Source organism: Lolium perenne, chromosome 5, assembly GCF_019359855.2.
Source record: "Lolium perenne isolate Kyuss_39 chromosome 5, Kyuss_2.0, whole genome shotgun sequence".
In the NCBI taxonomy this organism is placed as follows: Eukaryota; Viridiplantae; Streptophyta; class Magnoliopsida; order Poales; family Poaceae; genus Lolium; species Lolium perenne.
Window position 1 is genome coordinate 231,422,776 of NC_067248.2, and position 10,749 is coordinate 231,433,524.

Here is a 10,749-nt window from a genome sequence, read left to right on the forward strand (position 1 = left end):
TGGAAAAGGCGGGAGCTCCCCGTTTAGGCGCGCAAAGTAGCCTCACCACCCGCCATAGTCGGTCACCCCTAGTGAAAACGAGATTCCCTTTAGCGAAGAAAGCTATGGCGGTGGCGGCGGTGATCTAGATCTGCGATGGTGGCGGCGAGCTAGATCTGCGGCGGAGATCTCTGAGATCGTCTCCCGCAACCTCTCCGACGAGCTGTCCGGCTGGTTTCCGGGTTCCAGACCTCCTGGAGCGATGACCCATCCCTGCCTCCATCCCCTTCGTCTCCGGCTCCGGCAAGATGCGTCCGCCTTCCAAAAAGATTGTAAGCTCGACCAACCTACTCCCCTCCTCTTACCGATTTAGCTTACAAACATGCCGATTTATTCTTGATTCGTGCCAATTTAGCTCCTGATTTAGCCACATCAAAATGTCTAGGACCTGCAGAAGATATTTGTTCAAACGGGTGCACTTGTAGTTGTGATTCATGCATGGGTATTTTGTCTGCACGTGATAGCCATTCATCGCCACACTAGGCCCAGCGTGACATATGCACCAATGTATGTCCACGATAGAGAGAAGATAAACAACCTGAACTACATCTACAACAATATCGATGTGAAATCTGTGAACATGCTGAGGATGAAAAAAATCTGACTTCAACCAACTCATCAACACATTAAGAGGAAGTGAGTTGCTCAGGGACAACATCCACACTTGTATCGAATCGCAAGTTGCTATGTTCCTTCATGTCGTCGGGCACAACCAACGATTACAAGTCATCCATGGCACTTGGAGGAGATCAACTGAGACAGTTTCTAGGTACTTCAAGAACGTGCTATTGGAGAACTAAGAGGAGAGATGATCAAGCTTGCATCTTCCGCCACCCCCCACAAAGATCGCTGAAAGTCACCGCTGGTATCCAAGATGAGCAACACCTTGTACAACTGATTTACATATTTGTGCATTATTTTATAGTGTAAATGTTCATATACACTATTGGAGAACTCTTTAATCATCATATATGTTCGTGGACATTAAAAGCATTATGAGATAGGGACGAAGATTTGGTGCACGTGGGTATTTAACTATTTAGTAAGGATAGTGATCCGAACCTTGGAGTTCAATCGCACGGTTGAAACCTTCAGTCGCCGCCGAAACTGCCGTGGTCAGCGGTTTTTCTTTGCCAGCATTTCACAATCACAGTAGGCCTTGTTTGGTGCCAGTGTTTTTGTGAGTTTTGAGGGGGGTTTTGAGGGGTGTTTTGGGTGAAAACAACCACCACCCAAAACACTACCCAAAACACTACAAAACCCCTATCTTCCAAAACACTTGTTTGGCACACTTGTTTTACAAACCAGTGTATTCAAGTGTATTCAACACAAATAGATAAAAATTCGATCTTTTTTTTTACAGTTTAAACTATATTTGTATCGCAAATAAAAATATGATCTTTAGCACACTACAAGATCATATCTTGCAATCAATACATAAATATGCATTACAGCAACAATAGCATCTGTTCATCACAACTACAACCATGAAACAAATAGAGAAATTCGAAGTGGATAGGCACATAAATAGAGAAATTCGAAGTGGATAGGCACATAAACCATGAAACAAATAGAGAAATTCGAAGTGGTAGCATCTGTTCAACCATTTACATAAATATGCATTAAAGCAACAGTTAGCTCATAGCCTCAGATTTCATAGTCCATTTTTGGGAGACATGACACAAATAGAGAAATTCGAAGTGGATAGGCACATGGTTCTGAGCAAAGTACTGAAACTACAAGATGTTGAATAAGGCACCAACTCAGCCCGGGAGAGTCCTCTTAAAAACATGCTTGTTCCCTTTAATATTACAAGAAAATCAGTCCAAGCAACTTGTTTCCTGCCAAATCAGTCCAAGCAACTTGTTTCCTGCCAGGAAACAAGATGTAAACCATCAAATACTAATATACATTCTAGAAACTTTGGTTTTGTATGAAACTGGAATAAGACACATTGCTCATCAACGCAGTATTACTTTGGCATGCTGTCATGCCTAGTACATACCAGTTTATAAGTTTTTTAGAAACAGCACAGTATATGTAATGGATATATGTAATTGAGTATATGTATACAGAGGACATAATTTGAAGGCCTCAAGAGTGAAAAACAGAATCCTCTTACAGCAAAGTACATTCATCAAATGTTTGCATACTCTGAAATCAACTAAGATAAGGACTAACACCACAAACTACAGACACCATCCAGGTTCACACATAATAGCCATGACACTAACAACAAACAAGAAAGAACTGTGTGGACCTAGGCACGGCATTGCGCGACCAACAGAACCAACTGCAGGAACCAGCCACTTACTCTAGCTAATATCATTTCTGTTTCGTTCAGATGAGTACAGCCACTACCTAGGTAATGAAGCATGCAAGTAGTAAGCACAACAACCACCAGATGTTTATACAGGACCGAATGTTACTAGGAGCATACTTCAGGCTATTTTAGAAAACTGAATAGGAAGTTTACTAGAGCCTTTCTTTCAGTGTAACTCTGCGGCTATTTTGGAAACAGATGTGGGTCGGTAGAACTGACTATTATATGAACTTGTCAGCAGTGTAAATTATTACTGTTTGTATCAATATGAAAAATCATCTGAAAGAGTCAAAACTTTATCACTGCATAATCAAGCAAGCAAGCATAGTAAATTTGATGGTTTCTAACAGGAAATTTAGAGCGCAAGAGTAAAAACATACCTCATGGTAACTTGGCTATCTGCCCAAGGAGCCACGTCATGGCGGTGCCATCTTTATCATCTTTATCATCAACAAGGTTGAGAAATATTTCACGATTGTCGGCAATCCTGAAGACATCCAATGCAGGGATTTTAATAGAACCTGTCATACCATCCAATGTCTTGAGTGCATCCATGCATCTGGTAATAGAGAACTTCTGTAGAGGTTGTTCTTGATTGACTTCCTTTTCACGCACTTGCACCATCCTCTCCATCACTTGCACAATTCCATCGGAATTCCTCTTCTTAGGACTCCTCTTTGGTATCTTTGGAAGCTTGTTCCTTGCAGCAGCAACCCTTTTTCCTTTCACTTGGGTGTTCCACCTGAGTCATACTCTGAGCACTTGGAGCTGGATCCATAACTTCGTGTTCATCTTCACTTTCTCTCTCAGGTATATCAGCCTCGGTATCTCCTTCAGGTTCATCGTCATCACTTATTACTTGTGTCAGATCCTCCCTTGATGTAGTTGAGGTTGAAGTGAAGTTAAAATTGCCTTCAGCTATGCTCCCTGCAAAAAGAGCCAACAAAGCACTCAGATGGTTAGTACAATGGATGACAATATGTTCATTGCAAGCATAGTACATATATTACCTTCATAAAGTAAGGTACCTATGGTTGTTTGCTTAGTTACCAGTGAACTAAGCTTAGTATTCTATGCACTTGATCTGCACAACTAAGTAAAGTAACCCAGGCAAGTTAGGAACGAAATAATATAACAGCTATACAAAAACGAAACTACAATCTGGTCATGCTGAATCAAAAACAAATCTCCAGATCAAGAAATTGTTGACTACACATCAGAACTAAGCTACTCTTTCTTGAAACCATGTCCATGATGTACTTTTCAACTGCATTGAAATATATTTTGTAACAAGTCACAGCCAAGGAGATTTAAAAAATGCAGGACACTTCCTAAAAATGCTCCTCTGCTTGTTCTCTCATTTTTTTACAGAGCCAGAATACTAAGATATATTATCAATGTATATACCACAGCAGGTTACTATAACCAAGTTTATACAAAACCTCGTAGAAAATAACATTCATATTTTCACAAAGACAACAAAATAAAACCAGATATAAAGAAACAAGCAACCCTCGCATGACTTGTAGGTTTACTAGCATCTCCTACTGCTTAACCTTCAGATTTCTTATTCTTAGATACACAAACAGGTTGGTTGTGCAAGACAATTGTGGTCAATCCAGGGCATCATAAGATCCTAGCACCATATATAAAGAAACAAGCAGCCCTCGCATGACTTGTAGGTTTACTAGCATCTCCTACTGCTTATCTTTAGCTACCAAATGTCACAAGCAAGACAAATCTACAAGGTTCATCATCACTACGGGATCAAGAACCTAGAATTCAAGAACAAACCTAGAAATCAAGAACCCTAGAAATCAAGTACCCTAGAGTCTTCACTACAGGGAGAGGAGGTGGATGGAACTCACAAACGACCCAGCCTTCGCACGAGAGGAGGGGCAAGCAGAGCTCCTGGCCGATCGGCAGAACGTCAGGCGCGCCGTCGCCGGGAGCGTCAGCGTGAGGGAGCGGTGGCGGGACAGTGTGAGGGAGCGGCGGCGAGACAGCGTGAGGGAGCGGCGGCGTGGCCTTGGTGTGTCGGCGGCAGCGGCGGCGCCGGCGTGGTCTTGGAGCGTCGGTGGCGGCGACCGGACAGCGTCGCCTCTTCGTCCCTCGCCGCCAGCGACGAAAACGCAAGGGGGGTGGAGCGTTTCGATTCCACCCCGACCCGACGTGTCTTCGGGTGTTTTCTGGGCCCTAACCTAGCCAAATCCGGTCCACCGAACGGCCCACGAGTGTTTTGAAGTGTTTTGGAGTGTTTTAATCTGGCCCCAAAAAAACACCCCAAAACCGGCCCAAACACTTCTGAATACACTGGCACCGAACGAGGCCGTAGGGTTTTAGCTCAACCGTCCAATCCCATGGAAATCTCCCCCAACTCCGGCCCCGCCGCCGCCGCCGGCGGCGGCGCGGCGACGCCCACAACTCCCGCCGCCTCCTCCTCGAACCCATCCCCCCCGTCCAATCGCCCCAGCACCACGCTGCGCCTACTCTGCCCCTCCAGCCGCGCCGCCGCCCTCCGCCCCGCGCGCGACCTCCACGTGGAGTACCCTCCCATGGGGGACGAGGCCGTGCTCTTCGTGTCCGGGACGGATGCGCCAGCCGCGGCCGTGAGGGTCTGGGAGCGGGTGGTGGGGGTCGACGAATCGGGGGAGGAGAAAGAGAAGGAGGTCGCCGGCGTGGTGGGCTGCCGGATGCTGGCGTCCGGGGGCCAGGTCGGGTGCGTGCTGGGGAAGGGAGGGAAGACGGTGGAGCGGATGCGGCAGGAGAGCGGCGCCCAGATCAGGGTGTTCCGGAACAGGGAGCAGCTGCCGCCTTGCGCCTTGCAGGGGGACGAGCTCATCCATGTACGCATCTCAACTCCCTCTCCACCTTTTCCGATCCAAAAATGTGTCCCTTGGCAGCGTATAATCCACAAAACTAGTGTCTTTTCCGCTGACTGCCCCTTAGTAGCGTATAATCCATCAACTAGTGTTGTGCTGGGAATGCTTGAATTGTATAGCTAAACTTAGTAAGCATGCAGTGAGATTACAGGATGCTCACTTAAATTGTACCATTGAATTTAGTATAAGAAAATGATGAAATTAGGATTGTCATTTACAACTCCGAGTGCATTTGTAGATACATTACTTAATTTCTAACAAAATATGTGTTTGGGCGAGTGATTGGAGTCACTCAATTGGGCATATAAAGATGTGAAGTAATAATTTCCTAAAGATTTAAAGGAAACCTCATTATCTGCAGCATTACCCATCGAGTGTCGAAGAATGCCCTGAGACTCCGTCTCTCATATTACAGAGTCTATATGTCTCCCCGCTACATCAGGAAACAACCACCTGACTCAAACAACTGCCTTCCCATCCCAAAACGGACCATGCAGGATGAAGCCATGAACTGATACTGCTGTTTGAACACCACCACCCTCTGGCCATTGATGGCTCACTGCTGATTACCCACATTTCTTGGACCCAAATAACATGCCCTGGTGTGGTTTCCTCGCTAACCTCGATAGCCTAGAGGAGATCCAGACCAAGAATACCGCCCTTCTTCTCCATGAATAGCCATGCATGCCATGGTCTTCCACTGTGAACCCAAATGATTCCTAAACAGTTTTTGCGATCTTATAGTGACGTAATGGTTGTAGTTTTGGATATGACGTGGAACGATGAGGATGCTGCATTAGAAGTCAATTTTGAAATAAAGACAGATTTTCTCTGGGTGATGGGCTGAAAGCATAGGATAAGCATTAATGGGAATGTGCTTGTGTGTCTGAGTGGTTTTGGTCAAATACTAATGCATGATTGTGAAGGTCTTATATGCTATAAACTGAAATATGATATCATGCAAATGATGGCACCATGATAGCATGATAATTTTGACAATACATAGCAGGATAAGTTTGGGATTGTCTTCATCAGCTACGGCTGGTTAATGGTTATGTTAAGGTTCATGGTTCTCTTGTATAGTTGTATCTCAAATACATATCCCATATGAGAAAACGAGTTCAAATGAGCTAATCTTGCCTGGTTTGTACTTGGCTCTAATTTAATTCATTAGTTAGGCACATAAAGTGAGCCTGTTCATATGATTTATGGAAAACATCGTCTTATTGATGATGCATTGTTGACACACAAAAACAATATAATATTTTGGTTGTTCTTGTTGCAGAGACACCAAGTTTATGATTGAGTCCCACCTCTGTAATCATGAACCATTACACAAGCAGAGTTTTTTCATCCATTAATTATGCAATTACAATCATGCAGTTATTAGAATATTTGTGTGCACGTAATATTGCTTGGATATTAACCAGCTCTACCTGTTATATTTCATTAGTTGATGCCTTTTGTAGTTTTGCAGTGCTCAGGAAATGTTGTTATATTGGCATGTTAAGCCTTTCAACAACATCAAAGCCTTTTTCCCAAGCAAGTTGCTATATTGGCATGTTAAATCTTTATTTGGATATGTTATCTTTTAAATTCACAATGTTCTAACATGATAATATTTTCCTGTTAGATAAGTGGGAGCTTTTCTGCAGCAAGGAAAGCACTTTTATTAGTTTCAACCTGCCTCCAAGATAATCCTAGGCCAGACACAATCAGTTTTCCGTCTGGAAGAACATTTGGGCCTCCAGGCAGTGGATGTCCACCTGGTTTGGATCCTCATTCTCAAAGAAGCTATTTACCACCACATATACCTGATTATCATGCAAGGAATTTTCCAAGCAATGTTGCTGCCCCTGGTCCTAGATTCTTTGTTGAACAAGAGGTAATGTTCAGAATGATATGTTTAAATGAAATGGTGGGCAGCATAATTGGAAAAGGTGGTGCCACTATCCGTGCATTACAGAGTGAAACTGGTGCTTCTGTCAAGGTTATAGACGCTGTTCCTGATACAGACGAACGTGTAATCGTGATATCTGCACGTGAGGTGTGGCTTTAAACTTACAAATAATTGCGCATTTTCTTCTTCAGTTCTAGTAATTGATTAAACTTCCTAGTTCTCCCGTGGTGAACTTCTTTTTCTGTCCATTTATGTCATGGATCTGCTCATCTGCATGCCGGTGAATACTTGCATATCATCATAGTGTGAAGCAAATAATTGCTCATTTTCCTCTTACGTTCCAATTGATTAAATTTCTTAGTTCTCCCGTGATGAACTTCTTTTTCTGTCCATTTATGTCATGGATTTGCATGTCGGTGAATACTTGCATATCATCATAATGTGAAGCAAGTTGAATGCTCGTTCTATCTGCAAATATCGACAAGAAAATGGGGATTTATATTGTCTTTGTATTGTTGCTGGAAAGTTGTTTGATGGATGCTATGTTTTTTGTGCAGAATTCTGAGATGATGCATTCCCCATCTCAGGACGCATTACTTCGGGTGTATTCTAGAATCTCGGAGGTGTCTATGGATAAAAGTTCTGGCGTACCTGCTAGGCTTCTTGTTCCATCACAGCATATTGGTTGCCTACTTGGCAAAGGTGGATACATTATTGCAGAGATGAGGAAAGTAACAGGAGCCAGCATCCGAATATTTGGGAATGAACAAATTCCAAGATGCGCACAAAGAAATGATGAGCTGGTTCAGGTATGTTCTAGCTCTACTGATCAACCAACTTCAGATTTTTTTTGACTTTCTGTACTTATGTATGATGATTTTTGGTGTTGTGTACATCACAGTTTTCTCTATCTATGTGACCTTTTTGTAGTTACCCCAGGGTACATGGAAGTACAGAGATAATTTTCTCTTGTATAAGTTCAATTTTTTTTTGTCCATGTACAGCCATGTTGTAACTCTTTCATGTTAATTTTGTAACTACTTCCTATTTCATGCCCCAAGTGCTCCATTTGGCAGTTCTTTCTTGTTAGGCATACTTATGTTATCACCTATTTTGGTATCATAGTAGACAAATTAATATATCATCATCCTGAAGAGAGAGTAGGAGATCACTTTATGGAGGATTGCTGAGTAGATCCAAGTCAGACTGTAACTTCTAGAGCTCTTGTTGCAGGTCACCGGTAGCTTCCAGTCCATTCAGGATGCATTGCTTCAAATCACTGGAAGGATTAGAGATGTCATCATTCCCCCGAAGCCACATCCTAGTGGAGGCATGCCTCCATATCCACCTGCCGGGAACACATCTCATCAACCAGCTCCACCACATCATAGTGGAGGCATGCCTCCCTATCCTATGCATCCTTTCAGACCTCATCCTCCTATGGGTCCTTTTGACATGGTAGATCATCGACCACCTGGACCACCTGGACCACCTCCCTCGCATCCAATGGAACATATGGGTGCTGGGCCCTACTCGTATGGTGGCGAACAAGGAGGTCCTCGTCCTTATGTTGAGCAACCCTCACAGAGAACCTGGGGTCCTGAGGTTAGTATATTGCAAATGTTGTTTGACATTAAACATAAATTCTTTAGCATGCTGTGGGTAGCATACTATGCACAAATGGCTCTATTAAGAACTTCCACTGTCAGATAGGCCCAACTAAAGGGTGCAATTAAGGATGACCTGCCATCTCATTTTGTTTAAAACAACATCATTTGTATGCACATCACATTGCTGATTTAGGCACTGTGGTTGAATGACTAAGAATCAAGTCCCTTGTCATGTGCAGGCACCGCCGACTGACGCTGCAAGAAGCATGCCTGACATGGTACCAGCTGTAAATTTCCAAAAGGGACCAGTGGCGAGGTAAGTTAAATGCCAACTGTTTGATTCAGGTTTCATCATTCTTTTTGGATTTAAATAATTACAGTCTGGCTATGAAATTAGGATTCGTCATTTAGAATTTTTTTTTATGAAATACTTACTAGGACCATCCACGTGGGAAGTTCTAGTGTTGAAGCCATACATAACTAAATATGTAGCTTTTCTCATCCTTAAAAGGACATCTTTAAAGCTGAGAAAATCCTTTTCTAAAGAATATTGTACCATTGTTCTGACATGTGTTCATCAGCAGTGAAAATCAAGTGGCTGCACCAACAAGTACAGCAACTGAAATTGTTGTCCCTTGCAAGTACATAGGTTATATTTGTGGCACCAATGGCAGTGACCTTGCCGAGATAAAAAAGGTACTTAACACTCTTTTTTGTTTACCTAACGTCAGAATAACCAGTACTTGTCCCTTGCTACCTTGTGCTCATCAAGAGCACAAGGATATCTTGTTCTAACTTATTCTCGTCTCTAGTGAAAAGGCCTTGTTGGTTCATCGTTTTGTCCTGATGCCAAAACACAGTCCGTTCATATCACTTTTCAGTTTTTTAGCTCATGTTAACTCATTCCAAATAACCCTTCTATCTTGGTTGTCTCTGGCTATCTAAGTTCTAGATAAATCTATCAAGATTTGTCACTGTAACCCTTTACGGAGTATTTGGTCATAAGTCTCACAGTGTTGCTCACGTTTCAGATGTCTGGCGCTGTAATTACAGTTCACGATGCAAAACCTGGAGATACAAACACAACAGTTATTGTATGCGGGGATGCTGAACAGACTAAGAATGCACAGCGCCTGATTCATGCGTTCATCTTTTGTGGTCTCTACCAAACATGACCCATGACAGATGATGATCAGCTGTATATTGTCCAGAGGTTTCCATCTGGATCGTTTTTTCCCTGATAGGATGTATGTACATTGTACAATAGTCATTGGAGTGTAGATAGAACTGAATTGATGTCTGGACGCACAGCACCTGTGTAAGTTCTTGAGTTGATAGCTGGAACATACCACCATTGTAAGTTCTTGAGTTGATAGCTGGACACACAACACCAATGTTAGTTCTTGTATTTGGTTCAAGGAATTACCATGGAAGGCGGGCCCAGCTCCCTTGTTGTATCTTTTTCCTGCCATCCTGAAATGGGCAAGGATCTACCTGTAGCTGAGTTTGCATGATCGTCTCTGGGAAGTTGGGCAGCACCTCGGGCTTCTGGTGGACTCTACCTGTTTTCTATACGATCATGGTAGGGAATTTCAAGGAAACTCCATGGCCACATGAGTACAACTGTACAAGCTACAGGTGATGCTGGCATGACTTGACCTCCAGGATCAGAGACGACCTGATTCAGCTGTTCCTGGATGAACATGGGCGCCACCATGTCATTGTGTCAGTGAATTAGTCCCGAGAGGGAGGCTTCAGAGGAAGTCCACAAAACTCGGCACCAAGGACAAGGCCTCAGTTTGGAGCGCAGGAATTTCACGGAAACAACGAGCTAACTTCGCGGGAATTTCAGCTGGTCCTTGCAGCATTATTTGGAAACAACGGCATTTTGGGATATGCTTAGTATACAGATCAAACCAACTGGATGCAGACCTTGTCCAACCTGAAGGAGAAGGCAATAAAGAAGACGCCAGGCTTTGGTGAAGAGACCAATCA

The 10,749-nt window shown here is 43.3% G+C and overlaps 1 protein-coding gene and 1 long non-coding RNA gene across 3 annotated transcripts; one reads left to right on the top strand and one right to left on the bottom strand.

The window, feature by feature from the left end:
• Window positions 1-1,565: 1,565 nt before the first annotated feature.
• Window positions 1,566-3,115, bottom strand: LOC139831376 (uncharacterized). Its single transcript, XR_011746101.1, has 2 exons — window positions 2,743-3,115; window positions 1,566-1,909 (listed from the first exon to the last, which is right to left on the bottom strand). It is a non-coding gene; the product is annotated as an uncharacterized lncRNA (long non-coding RNA).
• A 1,567-nt stretch (window positions 3,116-4,682) lies between these two features.
• Window positions 4,683-10,211, top strand: LOC127302211 (KH domain-containing protein HEN4). Of its 2 annotated transcripts, none has more exons than XM_051332618.1 (7): window positions 4,683-5,208; window positions 6,878-7,291; window positions 7,702-7,953; window positions 8,378-8,749; window positions 8,994-9,070; window positions 9,336-9,450; window positions 9,786-10,211. In XM_051332618.1, the coding sequence occupies exons 1-7, from the start codon at window positions 4,723-4,725 to the stop codon at window positions 9,927-9,929; spliced, it is 1,860 nt and encodes a 619-aa protein (XP_051188578.1). In that variant the 5' UTR covers window positions 4,683-4,722; the 3' UTR covers window positions 9,930-10,211. The 2 variants fall into 2 exon arrangements, with proteins under 2 accessions (XP_051188578.1, XP_051188579.1); XM_051332619.1 differs by having other exon boundaries at window positions 4,684-5,208; window positions 9,339-9,450.
• Window positions 10,212-10,749: the final 538 nt, after the last annotated feature.

Coding starts and splice junctions, on each gene's coding strand:
- LOC127302211 (XM_051332618.1), top strand. CDS start 4,723: ATGGAAATCTCCCCCAACTCCGGCCCCGCCGCCGCCGCCGGCGGCGGC. Junction 7,954..8,377: donor GAAATGATGAGCTGGTTCAG/GTATGTTCTAGC, acceptor CTCTTGTTGCAG/GTCACCGGTAGCTTCCAGTC. Junction 9,071..9,335: donor CAAAAGGGACCAGTGGCGAG/GTAAGTTAAATG, acceptor TGTGTTCATCAG/CAGTGAAAATCAAGTGGCTG.